This window comes from Castanea sativa, chromosome 5, assembly GCF_040712315.1.
Source record: "Castanea sativa cultivar Marrone di Chiusa Pesio chromosome 5, ASM4071231v1".
In the NCBI taxonomy this organism is placed as follows: domain Eukaryota; kingdom Viridiplantae; phylum Streptophyta; class Magnoliopsida; order Fagales; family Fagaceae; genus Castanea; species Castanea sativa.
This window is the reverse complement of record NC_134017.1, coordinates 47,533,414-47,556,298: the sequence shown is the minus strand read 5'-3', so window position 1 is coordinate 47,556,298 and position 22,885 is coordinate 47,533,414. Positions and strand designations below refer to the sequence as shown.

The 22,885-nt window shown below is 35.3% G+C and overlaps 2 protein-coding genes across 8 annotated transcripts; one reads left to right on the top strand and one right to left on the bottom strand.

The window, feature by feature from the left end:
* LOC142633557 (putative LRR receptor-like serine/threonine-protein kinase At5g45780) lies at nt 1-8,113 on the bottom strand. 4 transcript variants are annotated; one of them, XR_012843931.1, is made up of 12 exons: nt 7,625-8,095; nt 7,357-7,489; nt 7,016-7,087; nt 5,971-6,114; nt 5,792-5,863; nt 5,648-5,707; nt 4,854-4,927; nt 4,621-4,767; nt 4,187-4,525; nt 1,548-1,939; nt 319-773; nt 1-86 (listed from the first exon to the last, which is right to left on the bottom strand). XR_012843931.1 is itself a non-coding variant. In XM_075807796.1 (11 exons), the coding sequence occupies exons 1-11, from the start codon at nt 7,728-7,730 to the stop codon at nt 456-458; spliced, it is 1,872 nt and encodes a 623-aa protein (XP_075663911.1). In that variant the 5' UTR covers nt 7,731-8,096; the 3' UTR covers nt 1-455. The 4 variants fall into 4 exon arrangements, 2 of the variants coding, with proteins under 2 accessions (XP_075663911.1, XP_075663912.1); XR_012843932.1 differs by lacking the exon at nt 1-86 and adding an exon at nt 1,021-1,266 and having other exon boundaries at nt 637-773; nt 4,621-4,782; nt 7,625-8,113; XM_075807796.1 differs by having other exon boundaries at nt 1-773; nt 4,621-4,782; nt 7,625-8,096.
* Nucleotides 8,114-11,312: 3,199 nt separating this feature from the next.
* LOC142634428 (protein ENHANCER OF LHP1 1-like) lies at nt 11,313-21,612 on the top strand. Of its 4 annotated transcripts, none has more exons than XM_075808718.1 (3): nt 11,313-11,748; nt 20,907-20,964; nt 21,321-21,612. In XM_075808718.1, the coding sequence occupies exons 1-3, from the start codon at nt 11,457-11,459 to the stop codon at nt 21,418-21,420; spliced, it is 450 nt and encodes a 149-aa protein (XP_075664833.1). In that variant the 5' UTR covers nt 11,313-11,456; the 3' UTR covers nt 21,421-21,612. The 4 variants fall into 4 exon arrangements, 2 of the variants coding, with proteins under 2 accessions (XP_075664833.1, XP_075664834.1); XR_012844175.1 differs by lacking the exon at nt 11,313-11,748 and adding an exon at nt 19,068-19,532; XR_012844176.1 differs by lacking the exon at nt 11,313-11,748 and adding an exon at nt 19,068-19,558.
* Nucleotides 21,613-22,885: the final 1,273 nt, after the last annotated feature.

Here is a 22,885-nt window from a genome sequence, read left to right as displayed (position 1 = left end):
TTTGTCAAATCACATAAACTTTAGCATACTTTGTGTACTTGTTATTTGACTTTGTCTTTACTATTATAGAATTGAGTCTTGTGGTACTATTGAGTCCAAATCTTCTGTTTCACTTTTCTTGCTCCACTCTATACTCTACCAATAAAAACTTGCCACGTGTTCACCTAATTAATTAAATATTACTATTAATTAATAACAGTAGCATTAATAAGTCAATAATGATAGTATTTAATTAATTAGGTGAACAAGTGTTAAGTTTTTATTGGTGGAGTATAGAGTGGAGCAGGAAAAGTGAGACAGAAGATTTGGACTCGATACTATTTGCACAAGCCCAAATCACAATAGAATCCAACAAGCATTAACTTAATAGAAAATGTATAAATTTGTATATGATTATGATAAAGCGCAAAACTCATTTACATTTGAACTTAAACAGGAACAAATTAAACTGCTTGTTAGCGGGGTCCAGAAAGCTCCATGGCTTCAATGATAAATGAAGATTCTTCTTGAACATCACTGTAAATTCTGGAAAAACTACAAGCCCTTGCCTCACAAAGGTTGGTTCCACTTTGTGAATCCTCTGCCTGTCCTGACTCAACAAGGCCTTCCAAGACCTTCAAAACTTCGTACATCTTTGGCCGGAGGTTGGGATGTGATTGAGTACACTGCAGGGCTACCTCTACTGTTTTCTCCAACTGGAATGCATCAAAGCATCCCCTTAGATCCCTATCAACTAGCACCTCCAGCTTCTTCTCCTCAAACAAGGTTCTTACCTGCATTATTCAATTATTATTTACAAACTTATGATTGATGCCAAAACTGAGAATAATGAAAAGGCTGCTGAGGAATAAGCTCAAATACAAGACAAACATTTGTTACGTAGCTTTGATATTTTACAGCATGAATTAGAGAACAAAAGACACAGAGATGATAAATTATATCTGAAAGTGTATGAAGAAAGAATAAAAATCTTATACAAATTACGAAGTATGAAATAGGTGAAAGTAAAGTGCAGTATACCACTAGAAAAACCAAATTAGAATATGGTTGTAATAGTAAGGCAAGGACACCACTCCCATCCCTAATTCCATAGCTTGGGTTTCAATCATGTATATCAACTAATCACTTTCTTTATGTTTCCTTGATGTGGACTCAACATCGTGCACTCAATATAAAGCATGCGAGTGTCCCAGCATCGATAGGAAAAGCTTCACGGTTTCAGTATACATTGTCTCGCTATGCTCAAGTCTGAAGATGCATCATCCACTTTGCATTTAAAATAATATTAATAATCAGTTACCACTTAGCACACCATAATATACTATTAAAACACTCGCATCAATCACAATTCCATTAATTTACTGGAAACTAAACAATAACCATGGTATTCTCCTGGCATTCACTGTGTCACAGTATCATCATGAACTTATATCAATCTTGAACCATAAGACCGAAGAGAAACAAAGTCCAATGATTTCAATTTCATTATGAATTTTTTTTTCTTAAGTATTTCATTACGAATATAACAACAGATAGAAACCACTTACCCACTCAAGAATCATTCCCTTCTGAACCTGACCATTTCCAGCATCTAATGCCTTTTGCCCTGTTATGAGTTCCAAAAGTAGTATGCCAAATCCAAAAACATCAGTTTTTTCAGAAGATTGGCCTGTTGAAAGATACTCTGGGGCAATATGTCCTACAGTGCCACGTACTGCAGTAGTGACATGTGATTCCCTCCGATCTAACAGCTTAGCAAGACCAAAATCCCCAACAACAGCTTCAAAACTTTCGTCAAGCAAAATGTTTGCAGCTTTGACATCCCTGTGAATTATTTTTGGATTACACTGGTCATGCAAGTACAGAAGTCCACGGGCAGCCCCAATGGCAATCCGCATTCTTCTGTTCCAATCCAAAGAGGGCTTCTCTCGACAAGTTTCTGCTAATAAGAAGAATGCAATTTAGGAATTAACAAAGGAGTAAGAAAAAGGCTGCACTTGGGTGTAGCTCTAATTGAAAATAATAAATTTAAGTAATTAAATATCGATCCATGAAGAAATATTTTTAAATGACCAGTTATTAAATTATTCAAGTTTCAAAAATGTGATGCCACCAGGAAACTTAAGGGTGTCATATTGAGCAAGCACAAGGGCAGTACCACATTATACTATGTGATCTTTAAAATTTTCTATACCCTATATTAAAATTAAAATTTGGTCCCCATTATGAATGTGAATGAATTTTATATCTTCATCAAGCAAAACTCTAATGGAAGATGCTTTTTTTTTTTGGTGAATTCTTTTACATGCTCATAGAATTCAGAAAGATGTTAAATTATCTTATATAATTATACTATAAATATCTATATTAGATTTGATAACTTTCATATAAAATATACTTATGAGTTATGACTTTCTTTACAATTTAACAATTGAGACATCTCTCTCTCTCTCTCTCTCTCAATTTAAAAACATGTACATGTACCCCCTATATACACACACATATAATACTCTTTTCTCTTTTTTGGATGCACACATACTTTCATCTTTCTAGGAACAAGCTGATTGATTCAAGGAATGAAGGCGGAACACAAAGATTCGGTTTCTGACCAAAAGTGTCAGAAGGAACTTGGAACTAGTAAATAAGTGCCAAGCAACCCTTTCCTCTCTAATAACCATATGCTCCAACCAGCCTTATCCTCCTTTCCTTGCTTCCATATTCACACAGAACCTTTGTGGTAATTCAAGACAAGTATTGACAACCCTAGATTCAAGTCAGGGGATTAGCTTGGGGTGAACCCGTGTAATCAAATCAACTTGTCCAAGTAGTTAGAAGTTAATTAGTAGAGGATAAGATAGAATAGTTATTTACATTCCATAGCATGCTAATTACATTTAACACATTTATTAATAATATAAACACGTGCTAGAATTATTAGTTGCACAAGAGGAATAATAGAACCAATAAGAGAAGACCATGTGGGCCAGTCGAATTAGTTCTATGGTTCGATAAATAATTACACTTCCAATTCATTAATGAAATTGCCAATTTGTGTTGCTTAGACTTGATTGTCCTGCATTAGAGGAAGAGACTCCCTTGAAGAGGTCTCAAAAGAGGGAGAAAATGACTCTCAAGAAGCAGTCAAAACTCATTCCATCTCTCAACCCGTTCATATATTCAAACCCTTAACTCCAACAACCATCAATCTTCCACTTTCCATTCCAAACCCCAATTGCATTACCATCAATCCCTAAGCCATTTTCCTTTCAAGAATCCATCCTAAATCACATCCACACTTGCTGCCTTAGCTGTGGCCAACCCTCCCATGATCTAAATTCCTTATCCAAGCCCTCCAAACTGTTAACCACTCACGCCCACACTTCCGCATTCAACCATAAAATTTAATATATATATATATATATATATATATATATATAAAAAAAAAAAAAAAAAAACCAATATCCATGAATCCATGAAAACCTAATCTCTCATTGCTTCCCATTCAATATTCTACTTGAATTCCCTTAAAACACACAAACCATTATTGTATTTCTAACAAATTTCCCTCCCTCCTCGCACCTATACACATGTAATACACACGCATATAGTTTGACTTGAGTTGTGTGACAATACTATACCCCTCCCAGCCAAAGGCAAAAATTTCTAGTCTTGCCCATGATTAAGCATTGACTTATACTGTAAAACTCATATTTAAAAGGACTTATAAATAAAATCAAAAAAGATATCTAACACAAAGACCAATAAAATCAAAAAAGATATCTAACACAAAGACCTAGTTGAAGGATTTAAATCAATATCTTACAAAAAATATCATAATCATTTTCTGAAACTATTGCTGAAAATGAAAATAGATTCTCATGCTCCATTTGTTTTGATGGAAAATTATTTTTTTGGAAAATGACTCGCTTTGTAGAAAGATTTTTTTAGAAAATTGACTCATTTCTTGCGTTTGAATCTTAAAAATGAACTAGAAAATATGTTATTTGGTTCACATGGATAATCATTAATATTTTTAGAAATTAAAAATAATTATATGAACCAAAACATACACCCACAACATTATTATGTAGAACAACTAAAAATTCAATGTAAAAATTAATCAAAATTTTCAAATACAGAGAGAGAGAGAGAGAGAGGGTAAGGGACAAGCAACAATGGTACAAACCTCTCAAACGATCAGCAACACTCCCATTTGGCATATAAGGATAAACAAGCAATCTTTCATCGGATGTCATGCAAAATCCATACAAACGTAAGAGGTTCCGATGCAAAGCCAAGCCAATCATTTCAACTTCAGTTTGAAACTGCACTTCTCCTGTGTAACTTGGATCTTTCAGCCTCTTAACCGCGACCACTGTCCTATTTGGAAGGCATCCTTTATAAACCACTCCATATCCACCTTGCCCTAGGATGTTTTTGGGACTAAAATTTCCAGTGGCATTTTGCAATTCACGAAATGAAAACCTCTTGAGATGACCAATATCAAATTCATAATCTTGCTGCACTGAAAATATGCATTTTTTAACACATTTGAATCTTTAGAAATTCTCCAGATCCCTATCATCTACGTGTTTCATAGAAAAAAGAGTAGTTTAGTACCATAAGATGAAGAGAGTAGCCGAGATCTGTACCAATGCACCCAACAAACAAGCAGCATCACAGAAACCACAAATGTGCAACTTATGCCAATGGCAACAGAAAGCACCCACTGATGATGACCACTGACTTTCTGAGTTGACCTTGTATCTGTAATTACGCCATCTTGCATATTCATTCAAGTATATTTAGGCACTCATTAGCAAAGTATATTTTACAGGTTATATCTATATTACCATTTATTGGTTTTGAAGCACCCATGCAAATTTGTGCTGATGTAGAAGCGCAAAGAAAGTTATTCCCTGTAATACTACAATGAAAACATGAAGCTGTCAATTAGCTGAAATAACATATTGGGAAGGATTTTAAATAATTCAGCTGTTGAAGTGTGTCAACAAAAATTGAAGAACGCAGGCAAATGGAATATTGCAAATTAATATCAACTACTGAACATAACATCACTGGTAGCTGACTTTTCCTAATCTATATGAAATTGTATTTATTAAATACAAACTAATGACTCACATTCAAAAAGAGCAAATGCAGTATGTCTTTGTTTTACCACATTTTGGGATACATACATAATTCCTCTTAAGGATAACACTTGTGTATGAAGAAAAGTCGTATTGTTCTTCTAGTATCTTTGTTTTGTTCTTTCTGCCTTTCTAGTAAAATTCCACAACATCCAACGCAAACTCCCCAAATGAAGATTCATCAGATAGGATTGTTTACATATCAGAAACTAATTATAATTCGGTAAAAAAAAATCCGAAGCCATAGGAGGACCTAAAAGAAATAGAATAAAATAGCAAGAGCTGGATACTTGCGCTAGAGCATCCAATGCAAAAGCTTAAGCAACTAGATAGGATGGCCTATCTAATGATCAAGTGGGAATTTTAGCATATTGATCACCATTGAATGCTCCACTTGACATAAAATGATGAACTATAATCAGTTAAAACTATGGACTGGAAATAAAAATCAGGTTTTATTATTATAAAATAACATTTCTTTTCACTAAAGGCCTCACCTGTAGCCTTGTGCTAGTATTTTCGGAGTGGGACCACTGAAATTGTTGTACGATAAATCCCTATGCAATACAGTTATACAAAATTAAAATTATTCAAAACATGTTGAAAGAGAAAACACAGTTGAAATCTGATGAAACACATACAAGAATGAAAGACCAGAGAGGTTAGCAACAAGCTTAGGAATCTGTCCAGATAAATTGTTTTTACTGAGCCGCCTGAAAAACTTGCATGGCAAAGGTTTAGAGAACAAATAGTTAGAGCAAACAAAATGCTAAAGCCATAGTAATTGTAGTGCACAATTTATCATTCAATTCATACTCACAAGTAGTTTAGATGAGTTAGAAACCCCAAAGAACTTGGAATTTCTCCAACAAACTGGTTTTGTGAGAGGTCAAGCATTTGAAGCTCTGAGAGCTTTCCTATCTCAGCTGGTATAGGGCCAGATAACCGATTGTTCTGCAACAACCTGCAACAATAGAAATGGAAAATATTTATTGGTAAATGTTAAATTCAAATAATCTTTTCTGCAGTGGCACAAAAAAAGACATAAGACATCTCATAACTTATACGCCAAAATATTTCCTTTTATCAAGCAACTAGACAGACAAGAACACTTAGTATTTCATACCCCCTTGCAATGAATTCTGATCAAGCTCATCTGTCCTAGCACAGTGCTTCCTACAAAATCTAGGTCTGCTAACACACTTTTAAGTATGACATCACGTATACAGTGCACTGCACCAAAATCAATTTAAAACATGACATAATATGGGCATGAACCATGCATTGCCAGTTATTACCTTTGATTACTTTAATTTTTAACACAAAAATCTCCACACACACGCACAAAAAGACAGAAAGAATTGTCTAAAAGTAAGCATTATTGAAGCTCCTAAATTAGCCATATTGAAAAACATTACAGCTACAACTAAGCCTTAGTCCCAAAATTTTGGGGTTGGCTATAAATCCTCAACAGACTAGTTAGGATTAACCACATGTATTAGTTTCTATTCTATCCAAAATCATACTTTTTGTTACTTTCTTAATTTACTTCTTTTTTTTTTTACTACCATTAATGTTTTTTCTGTCTCCCCTGCCTTTTTTGGTTCCCTCCACTTGAATCAACTCACTCTTTTTAATGCATTAATCACCTTCCTCTAAACATGAGCAGAACATACCATTTCAAGCGATTCTCTCTCATCATTTCATTATCAGGTGGAATAGAAATAGAGCACTAACTACTTAAGCTTAAAATATGAGTAGCAATTAATTACTTATTGAAGTATGACTAAATGGGCAAAAGAAATAGAAATAGACAAATGGAGTTGCCATGAAGTCCAGCAGAAATGGAAAGAGAGAAGTCTCACATTGTCCGAAGGTGACTCAAATTGGCAATACTTGGTGAAAGAGTTCCTGATAAGCCCACGCTGGCCATTTCACTACCAACATCAATGGGAAACAAGTAACATTAGAGATACATTTCAGATTTCATTAACCAATAACAACCCACTACTACTACAAAGAAAGCAATGCCCCCAAACGAACATAAAAGAAAAGCAAAAAGCCCCAATAACCAATCTTTCTTTCAAATCCTCTTTGTTAGGTTAGCTAACTAAGAAAGCAAAAAGGGTTTTTTTTTTTTTCTTCAATTTCTGAGTTCCCAAATGTGAAAAAAGGAGCAAATGATTACAATGGGGGAGAGACTCACAGGGAAACAACGAAACCTTCAGCAGAGCAAGCGACCATGTTCCAGGTACAAGGGTCAACGGAATTAATATCCCACCCATTCATCACATTCGACTCGTCCTTTAGCTTAATCTTCACCGCCATCAAAGCAGTCACTGCTTCACCCAAAAAACAAAAAACACAGAATTAGTCAGAGATTCAGTCAAAAGAAAAAAAATAGAAGAAGAACACAACAAAGCAAAAAGACATGGGTTTTGTGTCTTTTGAAGAAGACCCCACTTGGCACATACCCTCATAGTTAACACCCTTTGGAGAAAGAAGATTGTCAGAGGCAGCAACCATTGGCGACCACAAGAAGAAACAAAACCCAAAAAAACCCAACTTTGCACAGTCCATACTAAAAAGGGGAAAAAAAAAAGCAAGAACCAGACAAGTTTGGAAGTCTTTAGTGGGTTTTTTTAAGCACTCAGGTTGGTTCAGAATGATGTACTAGTATGTTAATGTAATTAGCTTGAACAAAAAGTCATACACAATTGATTGAAACATGAACTCTTGCCTAGGGAAGCTAAAAAAAATGAGATTTATAGTATAATTATTATACTCTAAAACTAAGTAGTAGCATTAGAAAATGGAAGTGAAGGTGGCGCTGTGCGTGAAACCAGGAGAGAGAAGCTCGAGATTTGGGAAGTGGACACGAGTTGTCGGCTGGTTTTTCAGTTAAATTTTTCAAACACACTGTACAGAGTGTGTGTTTGTATAGGGTTGTGTTGTGTACTTGTGTTTGTGTTTGTGTTTTGTTTCGTTTGAGATGTATGTACATGATGGGCTTGTTGGGACCGCTCGATTTTTATGATTTGGTTTCGGAATTGTTAATCGACGGTGAGTATTTTTTATTTTTTATTTTTGGGGGGGTGGGGACATACACTGACAGAGTATAGAGGTTTTGAAAATCCAAGTGCTAGCTATTGGCGCGAATACCTATGTTGCCGCCTTGCCGGTTTTTTGGACTTTCAACACGACGTCGTTTTCGTCCTTTCTTTGTTTTCTTTTTTCTTTTTCTTTTTTTGCTTACAAATTTCAATTATTCTTCAAATTTTAAGACCTAAAATCCTTAATTCTTGACATGTTTGAACAATAATTATCCGCTAGTATAAAAAATATATGTATTTTCTCTTTAATAGTATAAAAACACTTATTTGTATAGTATTTGAAGGTAATAAAAAAAAAATCTTCTCATATTTGAATTTTAACAGATGGTATGTAAAAATCCCAAAAAAAATTATTTATTTTAATGTTTATTTATGAACAATTAAGAGCTAGCAATAAAATAACACCTTTGAAAAGGTCATTTGTAATGTGATAAATATTTTAAAATGTTGTCAGTGTAGGTCAGTAGGTGCTAGTTGTTAGATGCATAAACGCATTTATTTCTCTCATTTTCTAGTGTAATTATGCAAAAATCAAACTTTGTGTAAGTATCTCATATAAGAAAAAACACATTTCATTGCAGTAGATTCTTCAATACGTGACTTATAAGTCAAACAAAAACAACACATCATTAAATATTACCATTATTAACTTATTAATGCTATCGTTATTAATTAATAATAGTATTTAATTAATTAGGTAAACACGTGGCAAGTTTTTATTGATGGGATATAGAGTAGAGCAGGAAAAGTGAGACAGAAGGTTTGGACTCGCTAGTTAAACTGATCTGTTTTGCCTTCAGTAGAACACCCCATCTCAAAACAAAAACAAAAAACAAAAAAAAACTGAGGCAGTACTTAAATGAAAATATATTGACAATAAAGTGTTTGGCATGAGCTTATAAGCTCGTGCTTTTATCTTTTAATTTTTATGCACAGCTTTTTAAAATCTCATTTCTTTTTCACATTTTCTTACATTTTAAAAAAAAATTCAAGGTATAAGCATAGTTTAGCACACTGAAAGTTTAGACTAAAACTTGTACATAAACTCACAATTAAAATAAACTAACAATTTAAGCTAAACCAAACCAAACAAACATATACTAAATTCATTGGCTTAGCTTAAAAAAAAAGTTTGGATAAAAATAAAACCTAAAATAGTAATAACAAAAAAAAAAAAAACTAACGAATCATGCAATCATCACTCTATAAATCTCCTTCCCCTACCAACCCCTCTCTCAACTAGATTTATTTAAGAATTTGGCAATTTTGTCCTTTTTTTCTTAGTAGCAAACAGTCCCTAAATGCTTTTTTTTTTTCCCATAAGAAAATTTACTTGACCGTTTGCCAAGTGATAACTAACTTGTTAACAATGCTACACGTAGAGCATGGAAATGTGATCCACCCCATGGATAAATTATATCATGAAGCAAAATGAAAATTGAGATATACGGTCCAGAACCATGTACCATAATATTAACAAAAAGTTGGCCACCCTTGATAATCCAGAACCATATTTAGTTTGTCATGTAACATAATATTAACTAAAACCAAAAGCAGGACACCACTCATCATACATAACACTAACTAATTATAAATATATGAAAAAGTGAACTTTAAAGACTGATTTTGGTTGAGTACAGGTTTGTGGAAATTCATTAACAGATTTGAGCTTTTGCATGTTTGTCAGATGCCAATGCAACCACCTCCAAGTGCGTGAGTCATGGCTTCAATTTCGTCGTTGTCCTCCAAATTAAGCTGCACATTCAAATCAAAAGCTTATAATTAGAATGGCCAATTTTAACATACTCAAGTAACCTTAATTAAAAACAATAGCAAGTCAGTGTGAGATAGTTTACAATAGTGCAGACATACATAAGCAAATAACACACATTTGCATGACATAATGTGAGTTAACAGAGTTTGTAGCAATAGATATGTTACTTAATATGCTTTATGGGTCACAGAATTAGTAATTTATTTAAAATGAATCATTTCTTAATGTCTATGTCAAACACATAGAAAGAGATATAAAGCCATTTACAGTATGGTCATTATGAAAGTGCAAAACAAAGCAAATACAAATTTCTTGAAAAAATATGAAAGAAACTTACTCTAGCTGGTGTGTGGCTCCCGAGAATGCGTTGGCCGTCATGGAAGAATTGGATGGTCCTATATTCCAATTGGCGCTTGTCACAATAGGCAGTGAAGAGCTTGATGAACTTTGTGTCAGACCTCATCTTAAAGTACAGATCTCGCCTATCCTACAGTAAGTAATAAAGAAATGACGGTAAAATGAAAGCACAAAGCTGCATTGGATTTGTTGTTGTAAAAATTGTACGATATGGCATATGACAATAAAAGAAAATGATAAAATTTAGGAATTTAAGGACATATTGATCTAAGAAAATTTTGTTCAGTTGAATCAAAACGTTGGAATCCAATTCAAGTACTGAATCATATTGAACCAAAATGCATTGTGTAAACTCTTTATCATGAATGACTTATTGCTCTATTTTTGGTTCAATGGACCACAAACACCTTAATCACTAGTTCTGCTCTCAATGAGTCTACCCTTAGGTATGTTTGGGATGGAAGGAGTTTTTCTTTTGAGTGGATGGGGGGGGGGGGGGAGAGATCAAGAGCAAGAGCAAGTTAAGCATTCCTATGAATAATAGCAAACAAACCAAATCATGCGAGTGCAGAACTGTAAAAACTCTCCAAACTCTTGCGAAACAGACCTGACAGAGAAGAAAATTAAAAAGGGAAGCGGGACAAGATCTAATTTATCATACCTATTACATCTACAATGGATATAGAGTGTCACTAAAGTGGCCTTTTGATCATTTCCTGCCATATAGTCAAATAGAATTTTTAAACTCAAGCCTTAGTAAATTTGGACTTTGGAGGAAAACTGTCTATTGCAAATGGGCCTGATTTTATTCCAAATGAGCCTGATTCAAAGGAGTAGAATCACCAATGGCCCCCAAAGCAAAATCTCTTAACTCTATACCCTCTTTGGTAATTTCATTCTCTTCCTTTCGCTCAAAATCCCTCTCGGGAAATCTAAAACCAAAAATCCCCCATTTCTCGCCAAATCCCCGAACACACCCCACAAAACCCCCAACTCCAAAAGTCAAATCCACAAATTCCCACCCACCTACCCAGCCAAGCCAAACCCATTTCCAAAGCCGCCATGAAAGTCCGGTCAGTGAAGCTCAGGGAGGCCCACAAGGCCTCCTCCTCCAGCAATGGCCGTGGCGGCGGCTCCTTCTGCTCCGTGGTGTGGGACCAGCAAGCACATCACCTCGTCACTGCCTCCGCTTCCGATCCTTCTATCTCCATCCACGACCCTCTTCTTCCGTCAAGCGCTCCCAGGATCCTCCGCCACCACCGCGACGGCGTCACCGCCATCGCCATTAGCCCCAACTCCACTTGCCTCGCTTCCGGATCCATCGATCACTCCGTCAAGCTCTACAAGTTTCCAGGTATTACAATCTCTGTTTCTCCATTTCTTTCGTTGAGTATGAAGTTTGTGGAATTTTGATGCTGGGATTTAAAAAAAAAAAAAAGGAAAATTGGGTTATTAATTTCTGGGTGTCATTTATCGATTCAGTTGTTAGATTCGCATGGTCATTATTTTGTGCTCTGTTGGGATTCTTTAAAGGATCAAGCTTGATGTGTGAAACGTTTTAAATTTGGTTGGAATGCTGGTTTGCTTGTATTTGGCGACGACCGACGAGCGATCTCCGACGGCGATGAGGGCGAGCGACGACGATCTGGACTATCGATCTCCGACGACGATCTGGACTGGATCAGATCTCCGGCGGCGTTGCTCTTGCTCTGAGGGACTGAGGCGTAACGGCGTTGCTGTCTTTAGGTAATAGGTTTGCTTTAGGTTAGGCCTTTAGAAGTTTAGTGATTTCTTTTTCTTTGATAAAACCTTTAGTGATGGTCCTGATGGATAGATTTAGAAGTGATTTGCTCTGTTACCTGTATTGGGTTTTTTTTTGTGAGAAGTCACTCCTCCATAACAAAAATATTCCCACTACTCAACCTTTCAGCGAAAGCAAATTCTAGATCTAGCATGGCTCCTACACTAGGTAGCATTTAACATTCTCCTTTTACAATACGGGTAAGTGTCTTTTTTAAGATTTTTCATTGCTGTTATCTTTTAGGTTTTAAAATAGTAGAGATACAATTTTTTTTTTTTTTGGGATGAAAAAGAGATATACAACTTGATTAGTATCTCAATGCATTATTTCTAATACCTTTCAAAAATTAGTAAGGATTAGGATTTCTATGGTTTGATCTCAAAATCCCAAAATTTTCTAGGTAAATATAAATCAACCTTTCAAAAATTAGGAAGGATTAGGATTTCTATGAATTGATCTCAAAATCCCAAATTTTTGTAGGTATTAATTGGCTAGAGGTTTATGTGTAGATTATCATGTAAAAGTTTAATGAAACAAAAATTGGATATAAGGAGAACAGAGAGATTATAGAGAAATGGGTTCAATTATTTAATATTTTCTATTTGCCAAAATTGAGTTTCAAAACAGAAGTTTTGAGTTAAGAAAGAAGAAGAAGATATTTTGCTAATTTTGGCCCACTTAAGCCACGCAAAACACTTGGATAGTAACACATAACACCATTACAAGTTTATCGGCATCATTTATATAATTGTTTGCAAGTTTGGTAAGGAAGAGGGTCGTTTATGGAGGCGGGTAGTAGCTTCAAAATATGGGGAAGATTGGGGGGATGGACCTCAAAGCTGGGTAGGGGAGCTCATGGGTGTGGTTTGTGGAGAAGCATCCGCATGGGTTGGGAGGATTTCAGCAAAAATTGTCAGTTTGTGGTTGGGTTGGGGAATAGGGTGAGGTTTTGGCAGGATGGGTGGTATGGGGATCAACCTTTTCAATTGGCTTTTCCTAGGCTGTATGGCATTGCCATTGATAAGGAGGCTTCTGTTGAAGCTTCTTTGCATAGGCAGGGGGCGGAGGATAGAAGATTTTGGAATGTTCGGTTTAGTAGATTTTTTAATAATTGGGAGATGGATGAAGGGCTGCGGTTTCTTCGTATGTTAGGTGCTATAATCCCTCCTATGGATGCTGGATATCGGATGAGTTGGAAATTGAAGCCTAATGGGGCTTTTGACATCCGGTCGTACTATAACAAATTAAGAAATTCTCCTTCAACTATCTTTTCTTGGAAAGCTATTTGGAGAGGAAAGGCCCCTAGGCGAGTTTCTTTTTTTGTTTGGTGTGTAGCTTGGAATAAGATCCTAACGGGAGACAATCTGAGATTGAGGAGATTAGTTTTTGTGGATTGGTGCATTATGTGCCGTCATTGTGGAGAAACGGTAGATCACCTTCTTCTTCATTGTGAGGTGGCCTATCGGTTATGAAACTTTCTTTTTATAATTTTTGGCTTGGCTTGGGTTATGCCTAGTTCGATTCCAGACTTGCTTTTTGGATGGTGGAATTGGCTGGAGAAGCATTCGTCTCAGATCTGGAATTTAGTCCCGTTGTGCATCCTTTGGTGTATTTGGAAGGAGCGGAACCGGAGGACTTTTGAGGATTTGGATAGCTCTAGTGATCAGTTGCTTGCTTCTTTTTGTGGAACTCTTTTTGATTGGTCTCGGGCGTGGGGACTCACGTCTAGTGATTCACTCTCTTATTTTCTTTGTTCCCTTCTCCTATTGTAATTTCTTTGCTGTTTAGTTTTCTCTCTTGTTTCTCTTTGTTTTCTTTTTCTTGTATTTCTGGGTTGCTATGTGTTTTTCAGGCATAGAGCAACATTCGTATATATATCATTCTTACTTATAAAAAAAAAATATAATTGTTTGCAAGTATTCCCAAATGGGTTTAGTGTCAAACGATCAAAAATGAAATAAGAATACCCAGAAACTAATTTGAAGAAAACCAGAGTCATATAACTGAAAGCAAAGAAAGAAAAGAGTTAAGAGAGTTTAAGAAACATGGTAGACCATCCAGAAGCCAAAGCTGCTTCTGAATTTCCTGATTTTTTTTGTTTTTTGAAAGTTCTTTCCGGTTCGGTTTGAGTAGGTATTGGCAATCAGGTTTGAGTTGGCTTGTGGCCATCCCTACAACATTAGCGTTCAACAACACTAATGGCCATAACAGAAGCTATCATCCAAGACAAACTCTGGGGATACAGCAATCCCATCCTATTACTGCCGATAACAAGGCTTGAACAAATCATAAGTTCATGACGACAATGGCCTTTGGCAAGACTATCAATATGTGGTGCCACCCCTGGTTTTCAAGAAGGTTTACTAACTACCTAGGCAGGCTATATCAATATACACAACCAACTTATGGTCATGTGCTAGTTAAACTGATCTGTTTTGCTGGACACCCCATCCCAAAACGAAAAAAAAAAAAAAAAAATGAGGCAGTACCTAGATGAAAATATATTGACAAATAGAGTGTTTGGCCTGAGCTTATAAGCTCGTGCTTTAATCTTATAACTTTTATCTTTTAATTTTTATGTATAGCTTTTCAAAACCTCATTTTTTTTTCTGCATTTTCTTACATTTTCAAAAAAAATAAAAAAATATCAAGGTATAAGTATACTTTAGCGCACTGAAAGTTTAGACTGAAACCTGTACATAAACTCACAGTTAAAATAAACTAACAATTTAAGCTAAACCAAACCAAACAAACATATACTAAATTCATTGGCTTAGCTTAAAAAAAAAGTTTGGATAAAAATAAAACCTAAAAAAGTAATAACAAAAAAAAATATACATATATTTAACGAATCATGCAATCATCACTCTTTATAAATCCCCTTCCCCTACCAGCCCCTCCCTCAACTAGATTTATTTAAGAATTTGGCAATTTTGTCCTTTTTTTCTTAGTAGCAAACATTCCCTAAATGCTTTTTTTTTTCCCCATAAGAAAATTTACTTGATCGTTTGCCAAGTGATAATTGACTTTTTAGCAATGCTACACGTAGAGGATGGAAATGTGATCCACCCCCATGGATAAATTATATCATGAAGCAAAATGAAAATTGAGATATACGGTCCAGAATCATGTACCATAATATTAACCAAAAGTTGGCCACCCTTGATAATCTAGAACCATATTTAGTTTGTCATGTAACATAATATTAACTAAAACCAAAAGCAGGACACCACTCATCATACATAACACTAACTAATTATAAATATATGAAAAAGTGAACTTTAAAGACTGATTTTGGTTGAGTATAGGTTTGTCGAAATTTATTAACAGATTTGAGCTTTTGCATGTTTGTCAAATGCCACTGCAACCACCTCCAAGTGCGTGAGTCATGGCTTCAATTTCGTCGTTGTCCTCCAAATTAAGCTGCACATTCAAATCAATAACTTATAATTAGAATGACCAATTTTAACATGCTCAAGTAACCTTAATTAAAAACAATAGCAAGCCAGTGTGAGATAGTTTACAATAGTGCAGACATACATAAGCAAATAACACACATTTGCATGACATAATGCGAGTTAACAGAGTTTGTAGCAATAGATATGTTACCTAATATGCTTTATGGGTCATAGAATTAGTAATTTATTTAAAATGAATCAATTCTTAATGTTTATGTCAAACACAGAAAGAGATATAAAGCCATTTACAGTATGGTCATTATGAAAGTGCAAAACAAAGCAAAAACAAATTTCTTGAAAAAATATGAAAGAAACTTACTCTAGTTGGTGTGTGGCTCTTGAGAATGCGTTGGCCGTCATGGAAGAATTGGATGGTTCTATATTCTAATTGGCACTTGTCACAATAGGCAATGAAGAGCTTGATGAACTTTGTGTCAGACCTAATCTTAAAGTACAGATCTCACCCATCCTATAGTAAGTAAGAAGGAAATGATGGTAAAATGAAAGCACAAAGCTGCACTGGATTTGTTGTTGTAAAAATTGTACGATATGGAAGTAGTCTACCCTTAGGTATGTTTGGGATGGAAGGAGTTTTTCTTTTGGGGGGGGGGGAGAGCGCAAGAGCAAGCTAAGCATTCCTATGAATAATAGCAAACAAACCAAATCATGCGAGTTCAGAACTGTAAAAACTCTCCAAACTCTTGCGAAACAGACCTGACAGAGAAGGAAAATTTAAAAGGGAAGCGGGACAAGATCTAATTTATCATACCTATTACATCTATAATGGATATAGAGTGTCACTAAAGTGGCCTTTTGATCATTTCCTGCCATATAGTCAAATAGAATTTTTCCCATGAACTCAAGCCTTAGTGAGTCATTTTTGTCAAGATACTTTCCAATTTTCCTACCTCTCCTACAAACAACAAGCATAATATATGTATAATAACCAGAGCACAGGTTCATAACTATGCATTTCAAACTATTTTAAGCGCTATTGTGGCCACATTAACCTATCTCAATATGTACAATAACCACCAGGAGCCCCGTAACACAACGACATTGCCTGATCTCCTTAACGAAGAGTACCAAGGTTAGAGTCTCCCTCCTCACTTGTTGTAACAATTGAATTATCAAAAACAAAGAAAGACATTACAATAACGATTGCTCTGAACATTGCCCTGCCCAGTGTGGAGTTAACATTCCATGAACATAGAAACACACACACATACACATGCAAATGCAAGTACATCTTCTTCTCTCTCCGTTACTCCTCACTCCTCTCTACCAAAAGATTGAAAAAATCGAAAAAATTCACATTACCAAATACCCTTTTTTTTTTGCTGGGAATCGAGCAACTTAATACTAAACAAAAATACACAATAAACAATGATTATTAACATTATTACAAAACAAAGACCAGCAGACATTTTAACAATAAAATAATGGAAAGATTGAGAAAGCACAGATTTTTGGGAAAATGATTACCCAGAAACAAAGATTTATATATATACCTGACCCTTGACCTTGAGGTTGATACTGGGCACCTCGCTTGGTCTACTAGACTTACTCATTCTTTTCAGCAAGCTTAGCTACTTCAGAAAGAAATAATCTTTGTCAAAATTCTTAGAAACCCAAGTGTAGTGTTCTTGTCTCTGTGTTTATATACAAAGAGAGAGTAAATGGAAGGTAAGATTGGTGGGTGAGGTTTGGGTCTGTGGAGTGATGACAGGAAAAGAAGGGAGTAATGAAAAAGAAGCGGAAGAAGGAGCTGATGTGATCTGACTTGATTAAGACCAGTCATGACCTGTGGTCTGTGGTGAGATGACATTTTTCATTTGAAAGAAAGAAACAAGGTGCACACTGAGAATAGAAAAAGAATAATGTATGTGGGGGCAATGCATGTGATTTGTGAAGGAAGTGCAGATAAAAATTTGCCAAAAATGGCTGCTCTGTCTTCTTCAGTTTTTTTTGGCTCATTGCTTGATTCGTAAGAGAGAGAAAGAGTTAATTAAAATGGGTGACGTTGTTTGGATTTGATTTTTGATTTTGTGGTACCGAGTCTGAGAGAGATGTTGCTAGACTTGCTTTTGGCGTTTGGACTCTTTGGCAGCATCGTAACAGAGTTGTTTTCCAAAAGCAAAGCCCCAACCAAACCATCCACTTAGAAATCATTCAAAGAGCAGCTGAGCCTGCATTTTGTGCTCAAAGGAATTCTATAAAGAGACCTCGTGTTGAGAGCAGTATCCGGTGGGAAAGACCTTACAGAAGCCGGTTCAAACTAAACATTGATCTTCTCTTGGAAAACCAAGTGCAGCAGGAGGAGGGGTCATTCTTTGCTTTGATTCGGGAGCTTGGATACAAGCTTTCTCTAGAAACATAGGAAATTCCACTAGCTTCCTAGCTAAACTGTGGGAAATAGGGATGGGATAATCATGTGTTTAAATTTGACAGTTAGTAGAATTGGATGCACAAACTGTTGTTAAATTGATGAACAATGAAAACATCTCTAATGCTATTAATTCATCCCTTATGGCTGATTGTAGGCACCTAAATGCTCAAGTTCCTTAAATTAAGGTGGTGCACTGCTATAGGAAAGCGAACTTCTGTGTGGACGCTCTTAGTTTGTTTGAATGAAATCTCCTTTTTACCGCAAAATAAAGAAAAGAAAAAAAGAATATCTATTTAGATATGGACTCATTATTATTCACACATATTTCAACTCATTTTGAATACCCTTCTAGCACAACTAAAAGAATTGGAATAAAAGTCTTAAGTTTATGGTTTTCTTAAGGTAAACCAAGAACTCCACAAATTTCTTTCTAGTGATCAAAAGTTTAAATGTACTCTACAAATTTCTTTCCAATGATCAAAAAGTAAGATGAATTCTACAAATTTCTTTCCAATGATTGAAAGGCAAAAGGTAAAATGAACTAATCACTCTCTAAACATTACAAAAATTTAAAGAGATTAAGGGTTGTTAGGGATTTAATTCTATTCAATATTACTACAAGATCTTTGTAGCAAAATGATTTCTACAATGGTTCTAATGATTTTTTTCAATGGTTCTAAGTATGAACCTTTCACAACAGAAAACACTTCCAAAAAGCTTAGGACTCAGGAGGGTTTTGCCCAAAGTCAAACTTCTGTTTTTTTTTTTTTTTAAATTAAATAAATTTAAATAAAAAAAAGATGAAACAATGTTGTTTTGCTATGGATAACAGCCGCAACTAACATATTGTTAATGGATGACTTAATTGATAATAAATGAAAATAAAAAATCTCTCTCAGACTCAGTACCACAAAATCAAAAGTCTAGCAACATCTCTCTCAGACTCAGTACCACAAAATCAAAAATCAAATCCAAACAACGTCACCCATTTTAATTAACTCTTTCTCTCTCTTACGAATCAAGCAATGAGCCAAAAAAACTAAAGAAGACAGAGTAGCCATTTTTGGCAAATTTTTATCTGCACTTCCTTCACAAATCACATGCATTGCCCTCACATACATTATTCTTTTTCTATTCTCAGTGTGCACCTTGTTTCTTTCTTTCAAATGAAAAATGTCATCACACCACAGACCACAGGTCATGACTGGTCTTAATCAAGTCAGATCACATCAGCTCCTTCTTCCGCTTCTTTTTCATTACTCCCCTCTTTTCCTGTCATCACTCCACAGACCCAAACCTCACCCACCAATCTTACCTTCCATTTACTCTCTCTTTGTATATAAACACAGAGACAAGGACACTACACTTGGGTTTCTAAGAATTTTGACAAAGATTATTTCTTTCTGAAGTAGCTAAGCTTGCTGAAAAGAATGAGTAAGTCTAGTAGGCCAAGCGAGGTGCCCAGTATCAACCTCAAGGTCAAGGGTCAGGTATATATATAAATCTTTGTTTCTGGGTAATCATTTTCCCAAAAATCTGTGCTTTCTCAATCTTTCCATTATTTTATTGTTAAAATGTCTGCTGGTCTTTGTTTTGTAATAATGTTAATAATCATTATTTATTGTGTATTTTTGTTTAGTATTAAGTTGCTCGATTCCCAGCCAAAAAAAAGGGGTATTTGGTAATGTGGATTTTTCTGATTTTTTCAATTTTTTGGTAGATAGGAGTGAGGAGTAACGGAGAGAGATGAAGATGTACTTGCATTTGCATGTGTATGTGTGTGTGTTTCTATGTTCATGGAATGTTAACTCCACACTGCATTGTATCAAGGGGCAGGGCAATGTTCAGAGCAATCGTTATTGTAATGTCTTTCTTTGTTTTTGATAATTCAATTGTTACAACAAGTGAGGAGGGAGACTCTAACCTTGGTACTCTTCGTTAAGCAGATCAGGCAATGTCGCTGTGTTACGGGGCTCTTGGCGGTTATTGTACATATTGAGATAGGTTAATGTGGCCACAATAGCGCTTAAAATAGTTTGAAATGCATAGTTATGAACCTGTGCTCTGGTTATTGTACATATATTATGCTTGTTGTTTGTGGGAGAGGTAGGAAAATTGGAATGTATCTTGGCAAAAATGACTCACTAAGGCTTGAGTTCATGGGAAAAATTCTATTTGACTATATGGCAGGAAATGATCAAAAGGCCACTTTAGTGACACTCTATATCCATTGTAGATGTAATAGGTATGATAAATTAGATCTTGTCCCGCTTCCCTTTTTAATTTTCCTTCTCTGTCAGGTCTGTTTCGCAAGAGTTTGGAGAGTTTTTACAGTTCTGAACTCGCATGATTTGGTTTGTTTGCTATTATTCATAGGAATGCTTAGCTTGCTCTCTCTCTCTCTCTCTCTCTCTCCCACCCACCCAAAGGAAAAACTCCTTCCATCCCAAACATACCTAAGGGTAGACTCATTGAGAGCAGAACTAGTGATTAAGGTGTTTGTGGTCCATTGAACCAAAAATAGAGCAATAAGTCATTCATGATAAAGAGTTTACACAATGCATTTTGGTTCAATATGATTCAGTACTTGAATTGGATTCCAACGTTTTGATTCAACTGAACAAAATTTTCTTAGATCAATATGTCCTTAAATTCCTAAATTTTATCATTTTCTTTTATCGTCATATGCCATATCGTACAATTTTTACAACAACAAATCCAGTGCTGCTTTGTGCTTTCATTTTACCATCATTTCTTTCTTACTTACTGTAGGATGGGTGAGATCTGTACTTTAAGATTAGGTCTGACACAAAGTTCATCAAGCTCTTCATTGCCTACTGTGACAAGTGCCAATTGGAATATAGGACCAACCAATTCTTCCATGACGGCCAACGCATTCTCGGGAGCCACACACCAGCTAGAGTAAGTTTCTTTCATATTTTTTCAAGAAATTTGTTTTTGCTTTGTTTTGCACTTTCATAATGACCATACTGTAAATGGCTTTATATCTCTTTCTATGTGTTTGACATAAACATTAAGAATTGATTCATTTTAAATAAATTACTAATTCTATGACCCATAAAGCATATTAAGTAACATATGAATTGCTACAAACTCTCTTAACTCGCATTATGTCATGCAAATGTGTGTTATTTGCTTATGTATGTCTGCACTATTGTAAACTATCTCACACTGGCTTGCTATTGTTTTTAATTAAGGTTACTTGAGTATGTTAAAATTGGTCATTCTAATTATAAGTTATTGATTTGAATGTGCAGCTTAATTTGGAGGACAACGACGAAATTGAAGCCATGTCTCACGCACTTGGAGGTGGTTGCAGTGGCATCTGACAAACATGCAAAAGCTCAAATCTATTAACAAATTTCGACAAACCTGCACTCAACCAAAATCAGTCTTTAAAGTTCACTTTTTCATATATTTATAATTAGTTAGTGTTATGTATGATGAGTGGTGTCCTGCTTTTGGTTGTAGTTAATATTATGTTACATGACAAACTAAATATGGTTCTGGATTATCAAGGGTGGCCAACTTTTGGTTAATATTATGGTACATGGTTCCAGTGGCGGCTCCAGGAATTTTTTCTAGGGTGTTCTTAAAAATTTTTCTCAGAAAATTTTTTTTGAATGCGTGGTTTTCTTATCAAATATTTGTCCATAATTTTAGCAAAAGAATAAATAATAAACTATAAATTTATTTGAAATATTAATAAAATTATTAATTATTGTTGTTTATTTGTTTCATTAATTTGTTTGTTTTTTATAAATTATAATTTGTTATATTGTTGTTTCATTAATTATTAAATTATTAATTGTTGTTTAGTTTAACATAATTTAATTTGTTTATCTTTTATACTGTATTGGTTAATTATATTGCTTTAATTATTGTTGTTTAGCGTAACAATAAACTATATTGATTTAATTTATTTGTCATTAATTATACTACTTTAATTTATTATATTGTTTAGCCTCATATACATATTACACTAAAAGAGCCAGTCATTACACATCTTATGTGCAACACAATAATTAAAGCAGTGTAACTCAACCCCATGTGCCCATCTACCCCTACCCCACTCAAGAGACAAGCACATTGGTACAAGCCTCATGCCTAATGCCCCAATTATAATAACCAACTGTCAATCAGAAAATTTCACAATCACAAATTTACAATACACATTACACATATCTCACTAACACCAACACAAATTGACTATCACTAAGCGGGTAAGAATAAGATAAAACCAAATTTAAAAAGTAAATAAAAAAAAAGGCAAAAAACAAAATATTAATAAATCTACCAATCACTAACCTACCACTCAAAAGAGAGAGAGAGTTAGAATAAAAAGCTCATTCATTAATTTTATTTCATTAATTCATTTCATAGATTTCATTTCAGATAGCGAGAGAGAGAGAGAGTGACAGACTGCGAGAGAGTGAGAGAGAAAAAGAGAGGGAAATACCTTGAGATCCCGATCACCGATCATCGAGCACCGAGACCGGAGCAGCTCTGCGATCCCGATCTGCGATCTGCGATGAGTGATGAGGCGCGATCTCTGATGAGGCGGCGGAGGCGGATTTGCGATGAGCAACGCGCGATCTGCGATGAGGGCCATGAGGCGATGAGGGGCGATCTACGATGAGCAACGCGCGATCTGCGATGAGGTGTGATCCACGATGAGTGACGACGAAGACGAGCGTGCTACGGCGACGACGAGCGAGCTGCGGCGACGACGAGCGAGCTGGTACTTTGGTTTGCTCTGTATTGGGGTTTGGGGTTTGGTTTGCTCTGTCTGTTTGGGGTTTGGGGTTTGGTCTGTTTTGTC

Excerpts from the sequence above, each read along its gene's own strand:
- LOC142634428 (XM_075808718.1), top strand. The coding sequence starts at position 11,457 with ATGAAAGTCCGGTCAGTGAAGCTCAGGGAGGCCCACAAGGCCTCCTCC. Across the intron at positions 11,749-20,906 it reads CAAGCTCTACAAGTTTCCAG|GACCAACCAATTCTTCCATG; the intron begins GTATTACAATCT and ends ATTGGAATATAG. Across the intron at positions 20,965-21,320 it reads GGAGCCACACACCAGCTAGA|CTTAATTTGGAGGACAACGA; the intron begins GTAAGTTTCTTT and ends TTGAATGTGCAG.
- LOC142633557 (XM_075807796.1), bottom strand. The coding sequence starts at position 7,730 with ATGGACTGTGCAAAGTTGGGTTTTTTTGGGTTTTGTTTCTTCTTGTGG. Across the intron at positions 5,708-5,791 it reads CTCTCTGGTCTTTCATTCTT|GGATTTATCGTACAACAATT; the intron begins GTATGTGTTTCA and ends TGTATTGCATAG. Across the intron at positions 1,940-4,186 it reads TGTTGCTGATCGTTTGAGAG|AAACTTGTCGAGAGAAGCCC; the intron begins GTTTGTACCATT and ends TCTTATTAGCAG.